This window comes from Pongo abelii, chromosome 7 (assembly GCF_028885655.2).
Source record: "Pongo abelii isolate AG06213 chromosome 7, NHGRI_mPonAbe1-v2.0_pri, whole genome shotgun sequence".
Lineage (NCBI taxonomy): Eukaryota > Metazoa > Chordata > Mammalia > Primates > Hominidae > Pongo > Pongo abelii.
The window spans coordinates 76,489,803-76,516,610 of record NC_071992.2 but is presented as its reverse complement, the minus strand read 5'-3'; the positions used below and the strand labels follow the sequence as shown (position 1 = coordinate 76,516,610).

At 40.0% G+C, this 26,808-nt stretch overlaps 1 protein-coding gene across 16 annotated transcripts in view; it reads left to right on the top strand.

Moving 5' to 3' along the window:
- Positions 1–26,808, top strand: part of ASPH (aspartate beta-hydroxylase) — a 228,227-nt gene that overhangs the window by 193,838 nt on the left and 7,581 nt on the right. For all 16 annotated transcript variants that reach the window (XM_054561031.2, XM_054561034.2, XM_054561037.2 and 13 more), the window contains 3 exon segments: positions 9,513–9,648; positions 17,487–17,578; positions 17,947–18,080. In XM_054561031.2, coding sequence (XP_054417006.1) covers positions 9,513–9,648; positions 17,487–17,578; positions 17,947–18,080 — 362 coding nt within the window.

Sequence of the window (26,808 nt, the reverse complement as noted above, 5' to 3'; positions counted from 1 at the left end):
TTGTTATCAATTCATTCTAACTCCAATTTAATACACAGACTTTGCCAAGAATAGCCTTTCACAGCAACCCTTTTCTCAATTTAGAGTCAGAAACTTTCAAGGAATGTATAAAACTCTGGAACTTTTCTCAATTTCCAATGTCTGTTTTCTCGATGCCTCTTTTTCTTAACAGCTAGTCACAAACAGTTACTTACCTAATCTTGCTTATGTTACACTGAACCCTAAGAGTTGTTTTGTTCGCATGTTAAAAACAGCTCTTCCTGCATTTCTTCAAAACTGTGTTTTATTTTGTTCCTGCGAATTTACCTTTTCCTATGTTGATGTGAATATATTCTTGATCCCCTTCCATCTGCTGTTTGCTTTTGTAGCTAGAGCTTTTTCAAACTTGAATCTACATAAGTGTTATGGGCTGAACTGTTGCTCCCCACAATTCCTACTCTGAAATTCTACTCCCCACAATCTCAGAATGTGACTGTATTAAGAGACTGTGTTTGGGCCTTTAAAGAGATAGTGAAGTTAAAAAGAGGCCATTAGGGTGGACCGTAGTCCAATTTGATTGGTGTCCTTATAAAAAGAGGAACTTTGGAAACAAAGAGAGACACCCAGGATGCATGTCCACCAAGGAAATGCCACATGCAGACAGTGAGAAGTTGGCCCTCTATAAGCCCAGGAGAGAGGCCTTGAAAGAAACCAAACTTGCTGACCTTGATCTTGAACTTCTTGCCTCCAGAACTGTGAGAACAGAAATTTCTGTTGTTTAAACCACCCAGTGGTACTTTGTTATGGCTGCCCTTGCAAATTACCGTTAGTGACTTCCCTTCGTAAATCCCCTTACTGAAATGCGTACTAACTGCCTCAGCAAAAACATTTCTCGGAATGGTCCTATTTTCCCACATACAAGAAAATATTTAAAGCTCAGACCAATTATGATTGATTAGAACAAAATTAAAATGGTTTAGGTCAAGCCTCAAGTATCACTTGTATCATCATCTGAGCATCATGAGATTGAGGATATACTAACCAAGTGATGCAAAGAAAGTGTATAGGCCAAGAGGCAAAAAGAAATCAGGTCAACAAGAAATCAATATATGAATTAGCAGCTTGATTCAAAATGTAAAATATGCTGATAATTTTTTTTTTACTTTCTACTGCATATCTCTAGCATGTGGAATATCATTACTTTGAGTTTGATGATCTCTTAAAAATGAATTTGAAAGACTAATAAAGGGTTTTGCCAGCTAATAGGATTTTCTTTCTAAGCATCACTAGGTGGTTGGATTACATATTACAAGATTTGACTAGTCTAGGAGAAAAGGAGGTAAAAGTAAAAAAAAAAAAATTCAATTATTAGAGATATATAGAAAATATGAGTGGGCTGGGCATGGTGGCTCACGCCTATAATCCCAGCACTTTGGGAGGCCAAGGCGGGAGGATCACCTGAGGTTGGGCATTCAAGACCAGCCTGACCAACATGGAGAAACCCCATCTCTATTAAAAATACAAAATTAACTGGGCATGGTGGTGCATGCCTATAATCCCAGCTACTCAGGAGGCTGAGGCAGGAGAATTGCTTGAACCCGGGAGGCAGAGGTTGTGGTGAGCCGAGATCGCGCCATTGCACTCTAGCCTGGGCAACAAGAGCAAAACTCCGTCTCAAAAAAATAAAATAAAGAGTCAAGAAGGATTAAACAAACTGAGTACATGCATTTAATAGCACCCCCGACCTGAAACCTCACTTAAATGACAATACAAGAATAAAATGGCACAAATGGTATTTTTTAAAGGGAGACAATAGCACAATAGCAAATGAACAGTGTCAGCATGTAATTTTGAAAGTGGAAAACAGAAGTAGACGATTTGGCAGATCTAAGACAGCAGAAACTGTAGTAATCACAGAGAAGCTGCTGGTACTACAGCAATTCAAGAAACTGCATGGCCTCAAAGAATAGACTTATCTCCGCTGACATTTTAGGGTCCCCAATTAAAAAACAAACTGGCTTCACAATGTACCCAACATGGAGGCCTGTCAGACCCAGGCTCTGCCCTTTAACAAGATGTCCAATTGTTGTCTCAATTTTATAGGACTGACAGCCAAGGATCACCAAACATTAAGGAGATTTTTAACATGAAAGATGAACAAAACAAAAAAATGATGTAGCTTGTGGGAAATCGAGAAAATGTAGGGAACAAAAGAAAAACAAAATAATACCTCTAATATACTCAAAGCAATAAGAGAAGATGTGTATCTGTAAAACAAGTATGGGATACTGTAAAAAGGAACAATTGAAGACCCAGAAAGGGCTCTCAGAAATTAAAAAGTGTGATTTGCAGAAATAAGAATTTAAAGCAGTATTAGAAGCTAAGTTAAGGAAATCTCCCAGAAGGAAAAACAAAAAGGCAAAGATGGAAGATAGAAAACATAGGATGATTAGAGGCTCAATTTAACATAGCTGACATTCAGATAAAAAGAGTTCCAGGGAGAATAGGCAAAAAAATAAATAAATAAATAAAATAAATAAAAGAGAAGAAATGAATAATATTAGAAGATAGTTCAGAATAGAAAAAATGTGAGTTTTCAGGTTGAAGGGTGCCACTGAGTACCCTGCCTTTACATTAAGGCATATTGCCATGAAATTTCAAGAAACAGGAAAGAAAGAGAAGGTCTTAAAATCCTCATCATCATCATAGCTATACTTGCATAAAGTGCAAGCACTTTTCACACATTTAGTTCTCAAAGGGACTCTTGAGAAAAGCTTTATAAACTAAGGCACAGAGATAAGTAATTTGCCCCAAATCACACAGCAAGTAAGTGGCAGAGTCAGGTCTCCAAACATGCAGTCTGACTCCAAATTTTATACCCCTAAACACTATACTATCCTGACTCTTATAAAACTTCTAGAGAAGGAAGGATAGGAAGAGGGAGAATCTAAAAGGCATCAGGTTTCCAACAGCAACACTAAAAGTTATAATGTAATGGACTAATCCTTTCAAAATTATAAAAAGACATTCATCTTGGCAATAATTTTGTGGATATGACATGAAAAGCACAGACAACAAAAACAAAAACAAGTGGGACTACAGCAAACTAAAAAGCTTCTGCACGACAAAAGAAACAACAAAATGAAAAGCAATCTATGGAACAGGAGAAAGTATTTGCAAACCATATATCTGATAAGGGGTTATTAACCAAAATATATAAGGAACTAATGCAACTCAATAGCAAAAAAACTGAATAACCCAATTTAAAAATTGGCAAAGGGCCTAAGTAGACATTTTTTCAAAGACCTGCAAATGGCCAACAGGTATATGAAAATGTGCTCAACATCACTATTCATCAGAGAAATGCGAATCAAAAAGACAATGAGATACCACCTCATGCCTGTTAGGATGGCTATTATGAAAAAATGAGGTAACAAGTGTTGATGAGGATGCAAAGAAAAGGGAACACATGTACACTGTTGGTGGAAATGTAAATTGGTGCAGCCATAATGGAAAACCATGTGGAGGTTCCTCAAAAAATTAAAAATAGAATTATTATACAATTCAGCAGTCCTACTTCTAATTATGTATCTAATGGAAATGAAATCAGTGACTCAAAGAGGTATCTGTACCCCCGTGTTTATTACAGCATTATTTACTATAGCCAAGATATGGAAACAACCTAAATGTCTATCAACAGGTGAATGAAGAAAAACTGTAGTATATAAACACAATGGGATATTATTTAGCCTTTAAAAAGAAGGATATCCTGCCACGTGCAACAACATGAATGAATCTAGAGGATATTATGCTAAGTGAAGTAAGCCAGATATAGAAAGACAAACACTGTATGATTTCACTTATATGTGGCATCTAAAAAAGTCAAACTCATAGAAGCAGAGAATAGAGTAGTGGTTGCTTGGGGGTGGGGAGTGGGAGAAATGCGGACATGTTGGTCAAAGAGTACAAACTTTCAGTTATAAGATGTATATCAACTCATTGATATACATTGCCCTTTGCCTTGTTCGCTTCGAATATATTCAGTCTCTGTCAACTATATATTTTTAAAATAAAAATAGTATCACACTAGATAACAAGAAAAAAATTATAAAACAAAATTATTTACTAACTAAATAAATTTACGACTTAAATACCTAACCATACATACTCAAGCCTTCAATCAGGTATAAGAACTTGAGACACTTTCAGAATTCAATTTTACGTGTGGTGTGTCCTTCCTCAGGAACAACTAGAATCCAGTAATTAGGGAGCCCAGTACCAGGCAGAGGCCAAGGGGAGTTCCATGGCCATAATTGTCTAGCAAATTCAGACAGCAGCTGATCCAGATCAGAGCAAGGCAAATGGCTGTGGGAGGGTTATCTTCAGAAAAAGAGAAAAAGCAAGAAAGTAATCAATTTATAATGTTTTTGGCAAAAGGTAGAATAAAAGCATCAAGGGATTTTATAGCACTCTTTCAGAGTTAATGAAGTAATAGTATGAAGTGCATTACAAAATAAAGCCAATGAAAAGGGGACAGGAAAAAAATGCTGCATGTGACATGAAGTGTAATCATTACAACTCAAGTCAAGTATGAATGATACCTGATTGTCATAATATTATAAAACCTGAATGTGAATTTGCACTGATAGGAAAGATTGGTGAAATTAACTGTATTACAAGGATGGAGAAGGAAGACATTAAATTGTTTAATTGTTAACCTTCTATAATAGATGAGTGATAATGCCTCAAATTAATAAATCAAGAATAGCAGTATAACATGCTATTTAGATATAAGCAGGTTAATAACAGAAGAAATATTTTAAATAATTAGCTGGGGGTTAGACTGAGGATGGGGGAAGAGTTGGGGAAGAGACTACAATTCTCATTATAAGACCTGTAATAATATTTGACTTTAAAAATGTGTATTTTTTAATAGAACAAAAACATTAGTAAGAAAAATAGTTAGATAAAAATGAGTTAGGCTTTAGTTTGCTTCTCAAGAGAAAGCTTTCTGCAGGAAGTCAATTTTAAGAGAAGATTTTACAAATAGGACTTAATTTAATTTGATGTTACAGAGAAAAGTACAGCATCCAAGTGGCATGAGCAGGCTGTCTGGGGAGATGAGGAAAGTGCTCGTAACTGGATGCAGGTCAGGGATTCAGGAGAGCTGGGGCAGGATGTGGGATTCATGAGGTCAGAACTGGGAAGTCCATTTATAGATGCCTAGAGTGAACAATATAGCTAAGGTGTAACTCGTGAGGCACATGCTGAGATGGCTTTATGAGGCCATGTGCCGCTGTAGAAAGAATCAAACCTCTGCTTTCTAAAGTCTCTTTTGCCACAAGAAGAAATGGAAATTAGAAACTGGTGTCTTTCGGGCAACCAACTCAAATACCAATGCGATTAGTTTCTCTTTCAGTTTTATGAAATAGATGAGTTTAGAGTCAAGGGAGTAATATTTCAGAAGAGGCTTTTAAAAATGTAGGCATTGCCTGCTGTTTGTGAGCCTTCAAGTTTTCTGTTGGAATTTCCTAAAAACTGAATTATTTGCTATTGAAGACAAGTGGGTGGTATTAGTGTATAGAAAATTCATATTCTCTGTCTCTCTCCCTCTCTCCTACACACACATACACTGATATGGTCTGAATGTTTGTGTTTCCCCAAAATTCATCTATTGAAATTTAACTCCCAAGGTGATAGTATTAAAAGGTGGGGCTTTGGGTGTTGATTATGCCTTGAGGGCAAAGCCTTCATGAATGAGATTAGTGCCCTTATAAAAGAGTCCCCAGAGAGTTTGGTTGTCCCATCCACCATTTGTTGAGGCAGCTAGAAGGTACCATCTATGAACCAGAAAGTGGCCCTCACCAGAACAGAATCTGCCAACATCTTGAGTTTGGACTTCTCATACTCCAGAACTGTGGGAAATAAATTTCTGTTATTTATCATCTACCTAGTTTATGGTATTTTGTTTTTGTCCTGAATAGACACACACACACGCCGAGTGTAATTAGGTTTGATCTTTAATTTCCTCTAACCATGTGAATATTATATTACGTGATTCCTTGGTTTGTGCTTAAAAACAGCATTCTTAGGTTCCATCCCAGATTTCCCCCCAGTGCCCCTAAAAGCCCCTGGCTTGTCTTTCCAAAGTTGGAAAACGCCTTCAAGAACATGTCATCAGGTTTAACTGGTGGTATCTTTTGGTTCCCTCGGTTTTCCCCACTTGTCAAAGATGTTGAACTGTCTTGGAGGCATGCCCTCTGCAGGGCCGCTCACCAGGGAGCATGTTGCTCTCTAAGCACCTTGAAAGTGCTCCTGACCAGCACCCACAGTCACAGGTACCTAGTAAATCTCTGAGACCAGGAGGCCGGGGTACCTCACAATTGCTCTTTTGCTCGAAGGGAACAGGGCCTCTTGAGTCCACTGCAGCCTGAAATCCCTATGCCTAAATGTGACCTTCTCTAATAATTGAGGAGGAGATAGTACAGAGGGGTTTTGGCACCACCTGTGCTGACCACCAGACTGTGGGATTTAGGCTCATTAACCACAAAAGGAGTCATTTCATCATCCCTAAACTGAAGAAATTTCAGCTAGATTAACAGTATGGTTCTTTCCCAATGTAAAATCCTGTAAGAAAGTTTTGAACTCAAAAGAGAAAATAAGTGACTGTTTTATAATCAAAATGGACTAGATAGTACTGAGTTAGTAGTACTAGTTAGGACTGATCATGTCTGGTGGCATATTAGGGCATGTGTTCAGAGAGACCCTTCTGTACCAGTTTGTCCCTTTTGAGCACTAGTCTGTCATCCAGCACATGTGTGCCACATGTAACAAGGAAAAGCCAAAACATTTTAAAAAAAGTTATTACTATTCACGAAAAGTACCTTGGCAACACTTCCCATGGGAGACTGTGGGTGAAGGGGCAGGAAGGGCAACGTTTCATATATAAAAGATAGTCTATTCTTAAGTAAAAAATGTTAAATTATATTGAGTGATGCAATCACTTTAACATTTTTCCCTAGGGCTTTGTGCCCTATTTTAGTAAAAAAAGATCAGCTGTTTCCAACCATGCCCCTAAATCAGCTTTAAAGAAATAAAAGAATCTTCTAAAATACCAGGAGGGAATAAAGGAATAGGTTGTCCTTATAAGGCACCAATAACCTCATTTGAAAAGTAATTTTATGTGTTAGAGGAGCAATTCTCCCCTTGTCTGTGTGACAATTTAACAAGAATCTAACAGATTTATCTAGCAACTTGAACAAGTGACAATATCCAGAGTGAGTGTTGGCAATTGAGGTGCATTTGGGAAGATGTGAACATACAGCGAAATCCTAGCGTGCATTTTTTTCTTTTCCATGGTCTTGGGGTTTTTTACAAAACGGTTGTATGCTCTCAATCTGTGGATCTGACAACGTAAGGGCTTTTGAATGTCTCTTTATTGAAATGCGATCTTTGCCCTGTTCTTCATGAACTGCCCACTTGGGATGAAGTAATATGGAACCTAGTTGGTGGAACAGAACCCTAAACATGGATAAATGACCAGGACCACGCCAAGCTGGGCAATGGCAGTAGCAGGTGTAGATGTGGTCAAACTATGCCCCCAGTTGGCAAACAAGATGAACTCCCTTTGGCTCAAAAGTTAAAAGCAGAACTAAGAGGCCATGTCAAGGTGAGGAGGCAGTCATGCTCTCTGTGTCCTTGGAAAGTGTTTCAGAATCTGTTTTTCTGCAACCAAGTCAAAGAACAGTTTTTGAAAACAACTGCAACTGGAAATTCCTCCATCTGACCACCAACAAGACCACCTAGCACCAACAAGCCAACCAACCACCTGGAACCAGCCAATTAACCACCAGAGACTGGTGATCTGGGGCTGAAAGACCATCCAGCCAACATTCTTCCTTGCTCCCAACACTCCTCACCTGCCCTGCCCTGCAGTTTTGGCCTTTGTCGTCTCCTTCCCCCCGACCCTTCCTGGGAGTGCACTTTCCAAAGCTGCATCTCCCTAATATGCAGATTGCTTTTGAAAAATAAAGTTCTCCTTTGGCCTCCACACATCTCATTGGTCTTCTGTTAACAATATTAACACAAATTAATGCATATATGTCATAAAATTATAAAATCAACCAAAATCTCTTTCTTGCCCTAGAATATTTTAATAGCTAGTGTTTTCACATGATATAAAAAGTATTCCCTTGTTTGGCTGGGGCTGGCACCATGTTTCCACAGAAATCTCTGTCTATATCACAGCCTTCTGGCTCTGCAGCCATCCTGATTCCACATCGCCTTCTTATGTGGAATCATGAGTTTATAAAGCAGGACTTGGTAAAAAGACACCCTACACATTATCTCATGCTTTGCTCTAACCAATAATTGATCATTTTTCTTGACCAATTCAAAAGATAGAGAACCATGATTTACAAAGAAACTCAATCAATCTTCAGAATATGCTACTGGTTTTCCATTTTTCCATCAAAATCTGTTTTTTGGTTTGTAACTTACTAGTTCTAGTCCCATGCTCTTGAGTCACTGAAAATAGATCTGCCCCTGATTCTTGTTGAAATCAGCTAACATGTTCCTCCCTGTCCATGAATCCATATACTCAACTATTTCATCCATTTCTCATAGAACATAGAAGTGATTGAAATTATTAACATTTCAAAATTCTGGTAGATCTGTACAGCTTTGTCTCTGTCCTGAAGTAGGAAAGCTGTTTTTATGCTTGTCTCCTGATGGAAATCCATCTTAGTTTGCTGCTCAGATCCTCACCTTTGCCTTCTCCCCTACCCACCCTACCGTCCCTCACCTCCCACTCCTAATCAACACCCAGTGTGATGGTGCAGATTGCCCAGAGGATCTTCCACAGGATCTACCGTCACCTGCTCTGCCACTCCTAGTCTCTACTGGTCATAAGCTCCCTTTCTGGCAGGAGCTAAGGCTCCCTCACAAATGAGAAGTCAAGGAAATATTTTTGTTTGGCTGAATTCTAAACACTAGTGCATTTATTTGTTTTGGTTTGCTGTTAATGTTATATATCAAAAATCCTCCAATGGATACTTTTCTGATGCTGTTGAATGTTTAACTAATATTGACCATCTTTAATGGCATCTTTGTGAGGAACTCTGTTAAAAGGTGAATTAAGTCTGTGATTTCTGTTCCAGTTTAGAGGCTGGAGTGTCACATGGAACTTATTACAGTGTACTGATGTAGTCTGATCAACAAGATCAGTACTCTTCTTAGGTTGTGGTTTCAAAAAAAGTCTTTAGGCAAAACTTAAATTGTGGAAGAGTTATTCTCTGAAGTTTCTAGGAGTTATTGAAATTGTTATGTTGCAAAAACTTTTGGTTTGGAAAAATCATGAGATTTGGGGTTTTTATAGCTGTGACAAGAAGTCCCAGAGGAAATTGAAATATAAGCAATCTAGATAAGGCAAAGAATTAGTTCCTTTCAAAACAAACCTCAAAAAAACAAGAGTCATTATGAGGTGCTCCACCAGGCCCATTTTCAGTCCAGTAAAGCCAGAATCTTCCCTCTAGTCTTTAGAAAGAAACTGGAAGTTAATCCGAGATGAAGGCCTTGCAGTGATGGATAAAGCCAAAGGTCTCTTCCTGCCTGAGGATGAAAACCTGAGGGAAAAAGGGGACTGGAGCCAGTTCACGCTGTGGCAGCAAGGTGAGCTTCTGACTTCTAGGTGGTTCTCTGCAGCCCAAACCTGATGGGAGGTGGGTACTGACAAGAGTCTTCTGGTGATGCTTCCCAGAGCTGGGATTCCCAGGCTTAAACGAGGGGCCCAAAAAAAACCTAGATTTTTGAAATCCATTCATTGTTTTTGAAAACTACATCTAAGCCCTTATTTGTATGTGTCCAGGTATATTGCTGTGTATGTATATCCACGTGTGTATTTGGATAAATATTTATGAATAGTGTTCTGATTTTTCTGGTCTTTCCTGTTGAATGATGTGTTACTGACTATAACCCTACTGTGTAGGCATAACTGAAAAGTCTAGCCGGTGTTATCAGTGTATTAGAAAGTTATGTCCTTGAGCATCATTTGCTCCTATAAAATGGAGGTGACGTTGCATGGCAAAATGATATTAACACGGATGATGGTAAAAATGGTAACACACCAGCTGGTAAAAATGGTAACACACCAGAGTGACAAGACAATAATAACTGCTGTCTCAGCTCTTCAGGAATAGGAAGTGGTTCATACTGAACTTCATATTTTTTTAGCTTAACCCAGGTACAGGCACACATATGGAGCTCCACCGTGTGTGTATGTGTGTGTGTTTTCAGTGAATTGATATATTCATCTATCTTTAAAATGCGGAGCATTTAAGACTCCAGTTTTCTCCTTGAAAAGTGGAGTTAGCCTGGGTTAACAATAACTATACAAAAGTAAATTTATTTTGAAGACTAAACAGCACATGCTGCATATCTTCAGCTACAGAAAACAAATTCAGATTGTAATATGCATCTAATTTACACTAAAGGACAAATAAGGACAGTGGTTTATCTCAATTATGCTTTCAGAATGGTTTCTATGTAAGAATAAGAGGAACTACTTTAGTAATGTTTTCAGGGATACTTCCATCTAAAGAGAGAGAATCATGAAAAAAAGTGTCTATCCACTTTTTGCCAACAAGAATTTTTTAAATGGAGCTATACAATCCATATGTAAGCAATATGCTAATTTACCTCTGACATGTCATTAAGATGAGTCCATTCTATTGGCACTTATGCATTCACCTCGTACTTTGATTCCATTAACATCCTTATGCATCACAGAACCTACTGGGCCTCCTAGAGCAATGCTTCAGAATAGCAGGCATCCTAGCACTAATTTCTAGAAACTGTAGTTTCTGCCAAAAAAAAAAGGTATTTGATAAAATTAATATGCAAAGTATTATAGGACATAAAAAGCATTAAGCAAGAAAGAAAATAAATTATGGAGTCAATAATTTTGTTGGAGGTAACATTTTGTCTTCTACATTTTCACATAGGTGGAATATACCTGATTTTCCATGGACTACTTAACTTCTTAGAATGTGTTTTACTTTCTTAATATCTGTTAAATTCTTATTCCCATTGAATGGAATTTACATGTTCTTTCTCTTTCTTACACGTGATAGAATTGTATCTACCCTGTTGTTTAAAAAACCCATAAAATTATTTCTCACTTACATGATTATGATTATATTTTCTAATTCCTGAATTTATATTTTCTCTTCCTTCTCCTGTTCTTTTTTGTTTTGTTTTATTTTTCTTTTAAATATTTTGATTGGAATTCCTTAGTAAATTTATTTTCATTCTTTCTTATTAATAACAGCATTTAAAGCTATGCACTGACCTACAGTTACAGGTTTGGATGTATTCCCTACACTGTAATATATGGTATTTTTACCTGAGTTATTTTCAAAAAAAGACTGCATTTCTGCCCTGGTTTCCGCATTGACTTAAAATGATCTATATGTATATGTGCCTGTGTGTGATTGAGCATGTGTTTTCCAATCTGTTGTAGTTGCTTCAACATTGATTGATTGATTGACAGGATCTTGCTCTCTTGCCCAGGTTGGCATTGCAATGGTGCAATCCTAGCTCATTACAGCTGCAACTTCTGGGCTCAAGCAATTCTCCTCCCAAGTAGCTAGGACTACATGTGTGCATCTACATACCTGGCTAATTTTTAAATGTTTTTATAGAGATAGGGTCTCACTATATTGCCCAGGCTGGTCTTGAACTCCTTGGCTTCAAGTGACCCTCTTACGTTGACCTCCCAAAATGCTGAGATTACAGGTGGAAGCCACTGCACTCAGCCTGCTTCAAATTTTTAAACTGAATTTCTAGTTTTATTTTATTGTCATAAAGGGATAAAATTCACATAGTTTCCCTTTTAGGAAGATTTTTTAAAGTTCTTTATGGTCTTTGGTTTGTGATTCCATGCTTCTAGTGGGGGAATCCAGTAACTATTTTCTAGAAACAAATTCATAGTATAAAGAATAAGTTTGGGGCTCGGTGTGGTGGCTCATGCCTGTAATCCCAGCACTTTGGGAGGCCAAGGCAGGCAGATCATTTGAGGTCAGGAGTTCAAGACAAGCTTGACCAACACGGTGAAACCCCATCTCTACCAAAAAGACAAAAAATTAGCTGGGCACGGTGGCACATGCCTGTAATTCCAGCTACTCGGGAGGCTGAGGTAGGAGAATCACTTGAACCCAGGAGGCAGAGATTGCAGTGAGCCGAGATCATGCCACTGCACTCCAGCCTGGGCAACAGAGCGAGACTGTCAAAAAAAAAAAAAAAGAAAAAGAAAATAATAAGTTTAATGGCAAGTACTGTTGTAGCTTACGCAGAAGGAGGATGGCATCCATGTCAGGTGCTGTGGTTCAGAAATGGAGGAGAAGAATTCTGGAGTGGAAAGGACAGGGGCGGACATGGTAGGGAGGGAGGTGAGAGACCAGTTTGCTTAGCCACATTGAGAGCTCAGATTCAGAGAAAAAGGTGATGACTATCTGGCTCAGTAAAGACTTAGCTGTTGTCTAGTTAGCAAATCATGCTGCTGGGTAGTTGAATGCCTAAGGCTGATGCTGGAAGTTTTGGGAAGTAAAATTATGGTAGGTCTCTCCTAAGGACTGAACTGTGTCCCCCGCAAAATTCATATGTTGAAGCCCTAACCCCCAGTGTGACTGTATTTGGTGACAGGGCCTTTAAGGAGATAGTTAAGATTAAATGAGGTCATACGGATGAGGCCCTGACCCAATATAGCTAATTCCCTGATAAGAAGTGGAAGAGACACTAGATGTGTTAGTCTGTTCTCACACTGCTATGAAGAAACACTAGGTAATTTATCCCAAAAAGAGGTTTAATTGGCACACAGTTCCACATGACTGGGGAGGCCTTAGGAAACTTACAATCATGGTGGAATTCACCTCTTCACAGGACAGCAGGAGAGAGAATGAGTACCAAATGAAGGGGGAAGCCCCTTATAAAACCATCAGATCTCTTGAGAACTAACTCACTATCATGAGAACAGGATGGGGAAAACCACCCCCATGATTCAGTTATCTCCACCTGGTCCCTCCCATGACACATGGGGATTATGGGAACTATAATTCAAGATGAGATTTGGGTAGGGACGCAGCCAAACCGTATCACTAGGGATGAGAAAAGGACGTGTGAGGACACAAGAAGAAGGTGGCCACCTAGGAGCCAAGAAAAGAGGCCTCAGGAGAAACCAAGCCTGGCCACACCTTAATTTTGAACTTTCAGACTCCAGAACTGTGAGAAAATACAATTCTGTTGTTTAAGCCACTCAGTCTATGGTATTTGCTTGTGGCAGCCCTAGCGAACTGATACAGTATCCAAGTAGTTTCATTATGACTGAACTATGTTCCTTTTTAAAGGACTGGCTTTTTAGAGTTGAAGGAAAAAAAAACAGAACCAGCAAATATAAATAATGATTTTGTTCCCCAAAAATATGTTTTTAAATTGTTATGTGAATATTATGGAACATCTATTTTGCTCATATTTTAATAAGTACCACCAACAGTGATTAAAATATGCCACACATATGCAGTCATTTTTTTCTTCCAGAGCCCATGGGAAAGGTGCTAACTGACCCCAATAGCCTTTCTGAATAAGCTGAGGCTGAACCTCTAAGTCCTCAACACAGTGTTCTAGGTGGCTGCTAGCAACTGATCAGAATTGTCATGTAAGATGGAACCTGTTGTTGCCCCAGAAGTAAAGCCTTGAAATTTATAAAAGATACAACCCAGGATACCAGCTCCATGAATAGCCCTCACAAAGTATATTCATGTGTAAGAAGTGATAAATTTAAATGATTCTTCCAGATTTGCATTGGCTGTTAGATCTCTTTCTAGAGCTATTTTCCCAAAGAAGCAAGGTTTATTACTTCTTGAGAATTAGTTTAACGTTGGTGAGAAATAATCAAACGACAACAAAGCCACAGTGAGTTGCAGATGCTGGGCATTCCTCTTCAGGCTGAGTTAACTGGTTTGCTCCTGCACAGCTGCCTTCTAACTTACAATGCAACAAAATGAGAAATTATGCTTTAAAGCATAGGCTTTGGAAACCAACAATCCTAGGTTAGAGTCCTGGATGCACCGCTTGTTAGCTGTGTGATGTGTGCATGTCCCTGAATCTCTGAACTTCAAATCCCTCATCTGAAAAATGGCAAATAGTGCCTCAAGTATGGGGTTGTTACTAGGATCAGTGAGCACTAGATGAAAGACTTGGCACAGTTATCCAATATATGATGGTAATATTATATTTTTATGGTCTAACAATAGCAATGATGTAATAACAGTAGTGGAGAGGTGGTCTCTGGTCTGGTTAAGAGCATGAACACTAGGTCCAGTCTGGCTGAATTGAAATTCCTGCTCTGCTGTTTGCTATGTGACCCCTCTGTGGCCCAATTGCCTTTCTATAAAATACAACACTAATCGAGGCTCTCTTATGGCATGTTGTAGACATCAAATGAGGCACTCTGATCATGTAGAGTGGTTCCTGGCCTGTGGTGAGCATCAAGGAACTGTCGTTGCATTCCTTGGACCCTCATGATCAGGTGTGAATAGTTAAAATGACCAGTGACAGTGCATGAATGCCCAGAGTCTACTGCACAGAGAATCTGGGTTTACAGACCAGAAAGATAAATGTGTCTAAAGAGCTAGAGGTGTTCTCTAATCCCTTGAAAATCTCAGGGACACAACCCATTTGGTTACCCATTCATCACCTGTCATTCAGGTAAGGCACATCTGTTCTCCAGGTAGTACATGCTCAGCCACCTGGTGCTTGTGAGAACTCCAGGCCACCTATGGTTGTTCCCCAAGCCACCAGTTTCACTTAACTGCTGCCTGGACAGCACAGAGCTCAGAATTGGGGACTCCTGCCAAGCAGCCCCAGGCCCTGCATACCAGAAGCCTTGGAAAGCCCGGGCTCAAAAACGCTTTACGATGACTCGTAGGTTTATGTAATATTCAACCAAACTGACATTTATTGTTCATTTGGGGAGCTCCATTAATAACTAAAAATAGCAATTAACATTTTATTCAATTAAGAGCCAAAAAGGTTACTTAGAAAAAGCTAAGTTGTTTTCTAAAACATTGAGCTCCATTTGATTGGGGTGAATACCTTTTAGTTGCATTTTTTGTAACTCTTATTTTATTCTCAGTATATGATTATCTTAGGACACAATTAACATTAATTAAATAAAATTAAACTCAGCTTTAGATGTAGCAGTCTCTTGTAGGAATCTTGAATAGGGAATTAAAATGTCTCTGACTTTTAAAAATCCCATTGTTTTACTCCCCCGTGAGAGCAGATGATACTATGTACATTCTGAGCACATCTTCCCTAATAAGCAGGGGCTTTATAGACTGTAAAGAAATTTGCATAGTTCAGGATACTTAAATGACATGTCCCAGAATCTGTGCTCTTGACAGTTAATCATAGAATATGTCCCCTCTCAAAGACGCCTTCTTCATTTAAATCCTATTCTTTATCATCATATAAAGGATGATCTGGATATTGGAAAAGACATTAAATTCCAATAAAAATAGTGTTTTGGCAACTAATATAGTCCTAGAAATGCATTTCTAAGTTAGAAATATAATATAAGCTGTTTTCCTTCTTTAGGGGATGTATTAGTTTCCTGTGGCTGGTGTAACAAATTACCACAAAATTTAATAGCTTAAAACACAGACACATTTATTATCTTACAGTTCTAGAGGTCAGAAGTCTACAATAGATCACACTGGGCTAAAATACAAGTGTCACCAGGGCTGTATTCCCTCTGGAGGCTCCAGCTTCTAGAGGCTGCCCACATTCCCCGGCTTGTGGCCCCCTTCCATCTTCAGAGCCAGCGGTGGCCAATCAAGTCTTTCTCATGCTGTATCACTCTGACACTTACTCATCTGCCTCCTCCTCCCACATTTAAGGATGCTGTGATTACCTTGGGCCCATCCAGGTAATCTTGGATAATCCCCTTTTTTAAGGTGAGCTGATAAGAAATCTCAGTGCCACTTACAGCCTTAATTCCCCCTTGCATGAAAGGTAACATATTCACAGGTTATGGGATGAGGGTATGGACATCTTTTGGGAGCTGACTATTATTTTGCCTGTCACAGGGGAAAAAATAAGTACAGTTGGCCTTTGAACAACATGAGTTTGAATTTCACGGGTCCACTTACATAAGAATTTTTGTCAATATATTGGAAAATTTTTTGAGATTTGTGACAATCTGAAAAAAACTTGCAGATGAACCTTATAGCCTGGAAATATTTTTAAAAATTAAGAAAAATTAGGTATGTCATGAATGCGTGAAATATATATAGGTACTAATCTATTTTATCATTTACTATATATATACGAATCTATTATAAAGAAATAAAATTTATCAACATATGCATGGAAGCACTTACAGACCATACATAGCACCATTCATAGTCAAGAGAAATGTAAACAAACATGAAGATGCAGTGTTAAATCATAACTCCATTAAATTAACTGTAGTACAGATTATACTACTGTAATGATTTCATAGCTGCCTCCTGTTACTATTTGGCAAGCTCAAGTGTTTTCAGCATCCGCTTAAAATGCCATGTGATACTGTCGTCTCCATGTGAGCAGTTCCTGTCTCTGCTAAATTGCATATCACAGTGAAAAGTGGTCTCTTATGGTTCTTGTGTATTTTTCCTTGTGTTTAATGCAATGCTGCAAACCTCGAATAACATCATGGGACCTATACAAAGAGCAACTAGTGATGCTGGAAATGCTGCCAAGAAGCAGAGAAAAGTCATAACCCTACAACAAAAAGTTGAATTGCTTGATATGTACTGTAGATTAAGGTCTGTACCTGTAGTTGCAGGCCATTTCAGACATTCAATTCATCTTGTAAACAGATGATATAAACTTATGCTATCGATAAAATACAGTACAGTACTGTAAAAGTATTTTCTCTTCCTTATTATTTTCTTCATACCATTTTCTTTTTTTCAGCTTACTTTAGTGTAAGACTATAGTATAGAATACATATAACATACAAAATATGTTAATCAACTATTTATGATATACGGTAAGGTTTCCAGTCAACAGTAGGCTATTAGTTGTTAAGTTTTTGGGGAGTCAAAAGTTATACACAGGTTTTCGGCTGCATGGAGGATTGAAGCCCCTAACCCCTGTGTTGTTCAAGGTCAACTGCCTTTAAACTGCGTCTTGTCTGTTAGACATTCTTAGTCAAATAGTCGAACACCGAGTGAAGAATTTGGATCCCTGCTCTGCCAGTCACTACCTATTGGAGCAAGACACGTCTTGTTTATTGATAAATTTTTATTTTTTTCCGATAAGCCTTTTGCATTCCTACTTCATCTTCTCATGTTACTCAATCTTCTCATTCCTGCAGTGAGGATGACATATAGCTCTCACCTCATCTAAATGGGATAAGTTTAAGCTTTACTGTGATTTGTTTCCAACAATTATGTTATTTATTCTAGGAAGAAGAAATGAAAATGCCTGCAAAGGAGCTCCTAAAACTTGTGCCTTACTAGAAAAGTTCCCCGAGACAACAGGATGCAGAAGAGGACAGGTACCAAGAGTGTCGTGCTGGGGAGAATACAATTAATTGTTAGGAATAAGGGTGTGTTGACCTTTACAAAGAAATGGTTGTTTCCTTTGGCCCAATGAATGCCTCTTTTTACATGCCCTTTTTACTGAAACATAATTTTATGTGGTTGACGTCAGAATTGAGGGTAGAAAATGTTCAGTGTTTATCGCTTTGTGGAAAATGTGAGTGCTTATTTTTAGTTCCTTCACAAAGAAATGACTTGAATATAAATATTAAATCTTACAAAGGCTCTAATCCAAAGTGACAGTAATTTTGTACTGTCACCTTAACTTAGCAGTTCCTCCACACCTTGATAAATGGCTGAACGGAGTGTCATGTTTTCTATGCAGATCAAATATTCCATCATGCACCCCGGGACTCACGTGTGGCCGCACACAGGGCCCACAAACTGCAGGCTCCGAATGCACCTGGGCTTGGTGATTCCCAAGGAAGGCTGCAAGATTCGATGTGCTAATGAGACCAAGTACGTATCCTCTGTTATCCATCATATCCATCACCTCTGAGGATGAGAGTTTGTTACAACAGAGCTGTGTTCCTTTGGATTACTTATCTTCTTTTGTAGCTGAAGTAGACTGGAGCAAAGTGATATTAATCCAAACTCTTGAGTCTATATCCCTTCTTGGTGCTTTCTATTAGCCTGGAGACATTGCCCAGCTCTGGGGCTGCTCTCCTCCATTATTTCTCAGCAGAGTACTTATCTAGTTGAGGAGCTGCCTTGTTTCTCTCTCTGGGTAGACATATGTGCATTCAGAGTCAGCCAACATGCATTGAGCCCTGCAGATGTTATACATTGTGCTTCCTGCTTTGCAACTTGACTTATTCATGAATACAAGAAGTCCCCCTAACTGAAGAACTCATCCCATGATATTTATACGTTTTGATCTAGAGGAGATGGTATGGTGCAATGGAAGCTGGCTGCCTTTTTCAAATCCCAGCTCTGCCACCTAACCTGTGTAACCTTGGCTAGTTACTTAATCCCTTCAAACATCAGCCTTCTTGCTTATAAAATTAGCAGTGACAACATCTACTTTGCAGGGTTGTTGTATGGATTAACTGGAATAATGCCTACAAGGTGCTCAGTCCATGTTCTGGTATCAGTAGGGATGTGATGAATGTTAGATCTCCTCTCCCTCCCTTGCGTGTTACTTTACTAATCATGACAGGTTTATTCATGATCTTTTGAACAAACCATACTTGCTCTGACTTCTGTACCCATGATGCTGATAATCTCTGTCCCTAGAATGCCCATCTTTTCACCTGTCCAAAATAAACCTATTACTAAGATCCAATTTAGTTTTATAAAAATAGAACCTCTCAGAGTATATATCCTCAGTAATCCCATTCCCTATCTTCTATTACTCTTTATTCATTAATATATATTACCCTTATCTCCACAGCAAGCTGTATGTAAGCTCCTGGAGATCAGAAACCAAGTTATTGTTGTCTTACACATTTCTTATTGTCCTTAGTAGAGGACTGAGTGGAGGATGAGTGTTCAGGGGTCTGCAGAATTGTCTATTTGGTTATTGGCAGATAACTGCCCTGGGCAGCCCATGGTGCTGTGGGAAATTCAGAGATGACTCAGAAGGGGCCGTCCTCTGCTGGGTGTGTCTGCTCAGGAAGATAACACAAGATTGAAGGCCACAGTGGTCACATAGAAGAGGTACTACAGATGGCCTCTCTACAGATAAGCTAAAAATACTACAGATGGCTCCATGAGCAGGAGCCTTACCTGCTCACAGACACTCAACTTGCAGAGTGGCGGTTTTTCAAGATAAGAAGGATTTGGACATTGAAAGCTAAAGAGGGGTATTCTGGAACAGTATCCATTAAAGGCACAGAGGCCAAAAATTATGGCCACATATGAAGAATATTGAAGAATAGTTCAGCAGCCAGAAGTGCATGGTACATAAAGAATAAGGTTGCAAAGTGAAAGAGTCGTTTAGAAACTAAATCATAGGAGGCTTTGAATCCCAAACTAATGGGATCAGACCTTTGTTAGGAAGTTACTGTGGAACCCATGGGTGAATCCTGTGGGGACAGTGGGAAGAACAATTAGCAGGCTGTCACAGCGGCCCACCCAAAAGATAAACAGAGCTGGAATTAGGATGCTGGAAAGAAATGGAGACTAGAGAGCAGATGCAAGAGATATCAGTTGACCCTTGAATGTGTGGTACAGAAATGGGGCATCCAAGATGCTGCTGCAATCACAGTCTTTGGACAGTGGTGGGTGGCGATGCTTGAGCAAACCTTGGGAATTTGGGAGGCGTGAGGCAAGTTCAAGGAAAGGAAAATGAATTTAGTGCTTATGTATTTTATTTAGTTGCTATTGGAACATACTTGTAGAACCATCCAGGAGGTGGCTGGAAATAGAGACCTGGCACTCAGGGGAGAAGGTAAGTCTAAAGATAAAGATTTGAGAGTCAGACTTAGCAGGAACCTCTAGAGGAAGCTTGAGACAATCGAAGGATGACAGAAATGAAAAAGTTCCATGAAAACATCTGTATTTAGAAGACAGAAGGAGGAAGGAGAACCAAGAAGGAAATGGGGCAAGAAAGGCAAAATCGGGTAGACCAGGAGGAGGAATCGGGGATCACTGGTCAGGTAGAAGTTTCTTCAGGCATGGAATGAATCTTGTCTTACATTGGGAACTCGGTTTGGGTCTTCAGGGTCTCTCTGCCAAAGTGAAAAGGATCAGGGACACATTGGGGGATGCAAGGAATTCAGAGAGGAGGTGGGAGAATGCTGGAGCAGGCAGAGATTGACAAGGTAACTCCTTGGAGATCTCATGAGAGCATGAGGCAGTGGAGATGGAGAAGAGCACCCAGCCTTATGCCTCAGTGCTCCTTAGGCTTTTACAGCTTATTTGTTCTTTCATCAGCTCACTCGCTCTCTCCCTTACCTCCTACCTCCTATTTTTTCTCTCTCCCTCCCTCCCTCCCTTTTTTCCTTCCTCCTCCCTCCCTTCTTTCCTTTCTGCCTGCGTGCCTGCCTCCCTCTCTCCCTCCCTCCTTCCCTCCTTGCCCCCCCCGCCTCCTGCCTCCCTGCCTCCCTGCCTCCCTGCCTTCCTGCCTTCCTCCTTCTCTTCTGTATTCTGCTTGTAGATACTTGGAACAAAATCACTAGAGAAAAATCCACTTAGGGCCAGGCAAGGTGGTTCATGCTTATAATCCCAGAACTTTGGGCACCCAAAGCAGGAGGATTGCTTGAAGCCAGGAGTTCAAGACCAGCCTGAGCAACACAGTAAGACCCTGTCTCCACAAAAACAAGTTTTTTTGTTTTTGTTTTTGTTTTGTTTTGTTTTATTTTTGAGACAGAGTCTCGCTCTGTCGGCCAGGCTGGAGTACAATGGGGCGATCTCGGCTCACTGCAAGCTCTGCCTCCTGGGTTCACGCTACTCTCCTGCCTCAGCCTCCCGAGTAGCTGGGACTACAGGCGCCTGCCACCACACCTAGCTAATTTTTTGTATTTTTAGTAGAGACGGGGTTTCACTGTGTTAGCCAGGATGGTCTTGATCTCCTGACCTCGTGATCTGCCTGCCTGGGCTTCCCAAAATTCTGGGATTACAGGTGTGAGCCACCACACTCAGCCACAAAAACAACTTTAAAAAAAATTGCCCAGGAGTTCAAGGCTGCAGTGAGCTGTGATTACACCACTGCACTCCAGCCTGGGTGACAGAGCAAGACCATGTCTAAAATAAAAAAAAAAAAAAAAATCTACTTAGGCATAGGCAGGGAGAGGAAGAGAGATGGGACTGAGCCTAGTCTTCAGTAGCCTGAGGCAGAAAGAGAAAGCCAAGATTGGAAGAATGGGTGTGGCAGCCAAGAACGGGAGCAGGTGGATGGTGCCAGGAGGCTTAGCACAAAGTCACAGAGGGCTCAAGATGCATGTTGGGCATGGTGGCATGGACCTATAGTCACAGCCACTCCAGTGGCTGAGGCAGGAGGATCACTAGAGCCCAGGAGTTTGAGGCTGCAGTGAGCCACGACTGTGCCACTGCACTCCAACAAACATAGTGAGACCCCATCTTTTTAAAAAAACAGAAAAACAAATGCAGGAGTGATGCTGGGAGACCTGCCTCAGGAGCACATTTGTAGGTGCATTCCCCACCCCAGGCTCCCAGCAAACACCTTGTGTCCATGCTTGATAAAGAAAACAACCGCCAACCCCTCCCCTGAAGCTTAAAACATAATTAGGTTAACCATCTTCACCTAGCAGAGGCAGAGGCGAGTTAGAAGGACCACTGCAGCCCACTCAGAGGGGGATCTTGAATGAGAACATTGACTTGGCAGCCCCTCAGTTTCTGCTGAGGTAAAACACAACCTACTTTGTGTGACAGGAAGGAGCTGCTGATAATAATAATTTGCAGACAGTGTATTTTGCAAATCCACAGTGATTATTTAAAAGCGCTTGCAACTCACCTGCCTATTATTGGGCCAGGGAGACTGCAATGCTTCTGTCCTCTCCTCCTTCAAGAGTTGCTGAGCACAGGGGCCCTTCTGCCTCATCATGACTGCCAGTCAGCAGCCCTTCTCCACATTCTTTTTATTGTACCAGCTTTATGTTGTGTTACATTCTCATCCTTAATATTTCTTAACTCAAGGGTGTTTGAGTTGGGCTTAGCACTTCATTACAAAATAGGACTTTTCATAAGAGAAATGGGTCAATTAAAGTGCTGTGCAATGCTTCCAGTGAAAAGAGCTAGAAATCTGATAGTAGACAGTTTATAAACTCTGAGGACAGAAAGAGTCTAGTATGAAATCTGGAAGTTCTGTGCTATGATTGTAGAAGTACTTTTGGCATGGAAAGAAAAACACACACACCAAGAAATCAGTTTCCTTGTGCTAGCCAAAGGCAGCAATTTTTCAGACTGTCTCAACTTCTACAAGAGGAGGTTATCTGTAGCAATTTGTACATTGTTGTTCTCAGGTATTAATAATCAGATTAAGATTTCCACCAGTGTGTATACTGTTAAAATATTCCATCCCTGCAAAGCATAGCGTAGCTCTCTGAGGATGAACTGGCAGGTATGCAGCCCTTACCACTGTAAATGAAATTATTATTTCAAATTAATAAATGCCTTCTGATTAGAAAACTGATACATGTCCGTCACACACAATTTGTGTAACACAGAGAAGCTCAATAAAAATGTATTGTTTTATTCCAATACCCAGAGCTATTGCCAGGTGCTTCTCAATGTCTATATATGTGTATTGATGATAATGATGATAGTAATAATATATGTTGTTCCAAAATTATATCTGTGTCAAACACCGCTCTAAGCACTCTACATACATTAACTCATTCATGCTTATGGAAATCCTGTACAATTAGGATTATTAAAATTCCTGTTTTACAGTGGAGGAGACTGAGGTATAAAGATAAATAACTTGCCTGAGGCTGACAATTATGTATGTTTCCTAAGGCTGCCACAACAAATTATCGCAAACTGAATGACTTACAACAACAGAAATGTATTCTTTCGTGGTTCTGGAGGCCCAAGTATAAAATTAGGGTGTTGGCAGGGTTGTTCCTTCTGCAGGTTCTAAGGGAGAATCTGTTCTCCTGTCCTAGCTTCTGGCTACTGGCAGCCCTTGGTGTTCTTTGGTTTATAAACACATCACTTCAGTCCCTGCCTCTGTGTTCACATTGCTTTCTCCCTGAGTCTTCTCCTCTTTTCTTTTATAAGAACATTTATCATTGGATTTAGGGCCTACCCTAATCCAGGTTGATCTTATCTCAAAATCCTTAACTTAATTCAATCTGCTAAGATCTGTTTTCCAAATCAGGTGATAGTCACAGGTTCCAGATGGATCTATCTTTTTTAGCGGGGAAGGGGGCGGGGCGGCTTATGGGGACATTCAGCCCACTACAATATTAGTAATGGGTTCAGTCCCAGGCATTCTGGCTTGAAAGTTTGTGTTCTAGACATGATCACATAGCCTTGCTTGGGCTTTTTGGATTTTGTTGTAGTTTATAAAATTAGGATCATGCTGTACTTATAAGGTGATCACTTCAAATGCTGGTTTTTGTTTCCAGACAAGTAGAGAAAGCAGCTGGGAGTTTCCCTTTCTGGGCCTTCTGTTCACGTCACCTCAGGGGGACCATGCTTTGTGGTCTGTAAAATAAGCTCATTAGAGCTGGGTGTGGTGGCTCACACCTGTAATCCCAGTACTTTGGGAGGCCGAGGCAGGCGGATCACTTGAGGTCAGGAGTTCAAGACCAGCCTGACCAATGTGGTGAAACCCAGTCTCTACTAAAAATACAAAAATTAGCTGGGCATGGTGGCTAATGCCTGTAATCCCAGCTACTCGGGAGGCTGAAGCAGGAGAATCGCTCGAATCATGGAGGCGGAGGTTGCAGTGAGCTGAGATCATACCATTGAACTCCAGCCTGGGTGACAAGAGTGAAACTTCGTCTCAAAAAAAAAGATAAACTCATTAGCAATTTTGATCCAGAGCTGAGTAAACTTGAGTCAGGGGATAAACATGTCCCCACCGAGTGGGAATTAATTGTTATACTCAGGAAGTGGCTGAGTTTGTGAGCTTTGAATGATCCCAGAGAGAAATTCATTCTTCTGAATCTCCAAGGGCATTCCACAGCGTGCTGGAACTGTGCTAAGAGAAGGAACCGTGACCTTGGAGCTCTCCTACAGATTCAGCATTATTGCCTGCAAATTACTAGCCTGAAATGTTGAACAAGACTGATAGGTTGTCAGGAAAGTGCACATCTACATTAGCGTCACTTAGCGACAGACTGAAAAAATGAATTGGCAATCAGTCATTTAATCCTATATAATTCTATATTGCTGTAGAAATAATGGCCTTCCTCCATAGACCTCAAGTATTTTATAACATATATTTTCATTCATTTCTCAAGGTTCCAATTAGGAAGATTGTGTGAAAGTCGTGCTAAAATATTAACAGTAAGAGAGATTTAATTTTTTTAATCCATCATGAATTCCTCATAGACAATAATTGTTTAGTTTTCATAAAGTGTCCAAGGAGATAATTTTAAGACTTACTGTCTTAAAATTTTTGAATCACATGTGGAAGTTGCAATTTACCAAATCATTTAGAGCCAAATATTTTCATCCCTCCTTTCTCCTTTTTTTTACTGTTCTTCCTGAAATCATAAACCTTCTGTTCCACAAGATATTCTCCCATCTTCATCTGCATTGCAGTGTGACCTTATCCACAGGTCATCACTGAAGCTTGCCCATCTAGGACAAAAAGGACAGTTTTTAACCAAATAGGATGTTTTCCTGAAGGTTTGTTATTGAATAGTAACATTTTTTCCTCCTTTCATTTGAGCAACTTGGTGAGTTAAACACATCCATACCATATCTTGACCCCTGCTCTGTGACCCAGTGGTGTGTCTGTGGCTGTTCCTACACATGAGTACATAGAAAGTGCACACATACATTTCTCTGCCTCCACAGGGAATGGCAGTTCCCATATGGAAAATGGATTATGTTCCAAACATTTGTTTGTTAAACTGATTGGTGAAAAGTTGGGATCCATTTTTCTCTGGCAATAGTAAATGATGTGTGGCGGTTTCTAGGTCAGCTCCCAGAAGCTTTTTAACTAATAATCTTTATTAATAGGGCTCTAGAACCAGTGACTATTTATAGTAATGTTTCTGTAGGAAAAAATGCATCCTGAGCTTTTATTTCAGATTTTAGTGTTATATATCTTCATAAAAACATATTAAGAACGTTGAAGTCGCATGACTTGGGTTCAAATCCTGGCTTTCCCTCTTGTAAAGAGTAACTCTATACAACTTGCAAAACTTCATTAAGCCTCAATATCCCCATCTGTATATTAGGAAGAGTAAAAGTATGTCTTTGTATGGTTTTGAGTATTAAAGTAATCCATACGAATGCACTCAGAACTGTATTTATAAAGTGTTGTGTGGTAAATGCAATCAGTATATTTGAGCTTTTATTATCCTCCTGTCTGATTGCTGCAGAAATGGAAACTTCTGCCCTTATGTTCCAGGTAGTGAGATCAAGCACTCTCATAACACTGGAGGTGGTGCTTACAGCCTGCAGTGAGTACTCTGACAGCGATGGGGGAAGGGACTTTAAGGAGTTAGGAAGGAGGAGTGAAATAGGAGCTGCTCGTGTGGGCCAGGGCAGGTGAAGGAGTGGTACAGATAGGGGTGTGATTTGATAGGCCTGGAGCTGGGAGGGACCCTGAAGAAGGGAGGTGTGACAAGAATGCAGCAGAGACCCTCCCCCCTACTCACATCTCTCCTTTTTCTCTCTGTGCCCCTACCCTGGAACTGGAGAGGTAGGGGAAAGGAGGAAGGCATCCCATCTCTACAGCCCTATTGTCAGGGGCATTTGAACAAGAGCAACTCCATCTTGAATAGGAGCTGGGTAAAATGAGGCTGAGACCTACTGGGCTGCATTCCCAGATAGTTAAGGTATTCTGAGTCACAGGATGAGATAGGACGTCAGCAAAAGATACAGGTCATAAGGACCTTGCTGATAAAACAGGTTGCAGTAAAGAAGTCAGCTAAAACCCACCAAAACCAAGATGACCACGAGAGTGACCTCTGGTCATCCTCACTGCTACACTCCCACCAGCGCCTTGACAGTTTACAGATGCCATGGCAATGTCAGGAAGTTACCCTATGCGATCTAAAAATGGGAGGCCTGAATAATCCATTCCTTGTTTAGCAGATAATCAAGAAATAACCATACAAATGGGCAACCAGCAGCCTATGGAGTAGCCATTGGAGTATCCATTCTTTTATTCCTTTACATTCTTAATAAACTTACTTTCACTTTACTCCATGGACTCGCTCTGAATTCTTTCTTGTTTGAGATCCAAGAACCCTCTTTTGGGCTCTGGATCAGGGCCCCTTTCCAGTAACACTATGACTTTTTCTTTCCCTTTTCCCCTTCTTTTTCCTCCTCCTTCAGTGCCTTCATCTGAGTTACAAACCCCTTAAATACTGGTGACCTGGAACTAAGAGGAGGAAGGCAGAAGTTGTTTGTGTGTGTTAGAAGGGGAGAGAGAGAAGAGGAAGTGTGACAATGCAGTTTTACATTTTGCTTACAGTGTGTGCCATGCCAGGGCTTTCAATGGAGTCTGAACTGGGGAATTTCAGTAGATCAGAATGAGTAAGAGCTGTGTCAAATATCCTTACTCCTGAGCTCTTTGACCCTTTTCTGTTTTCAA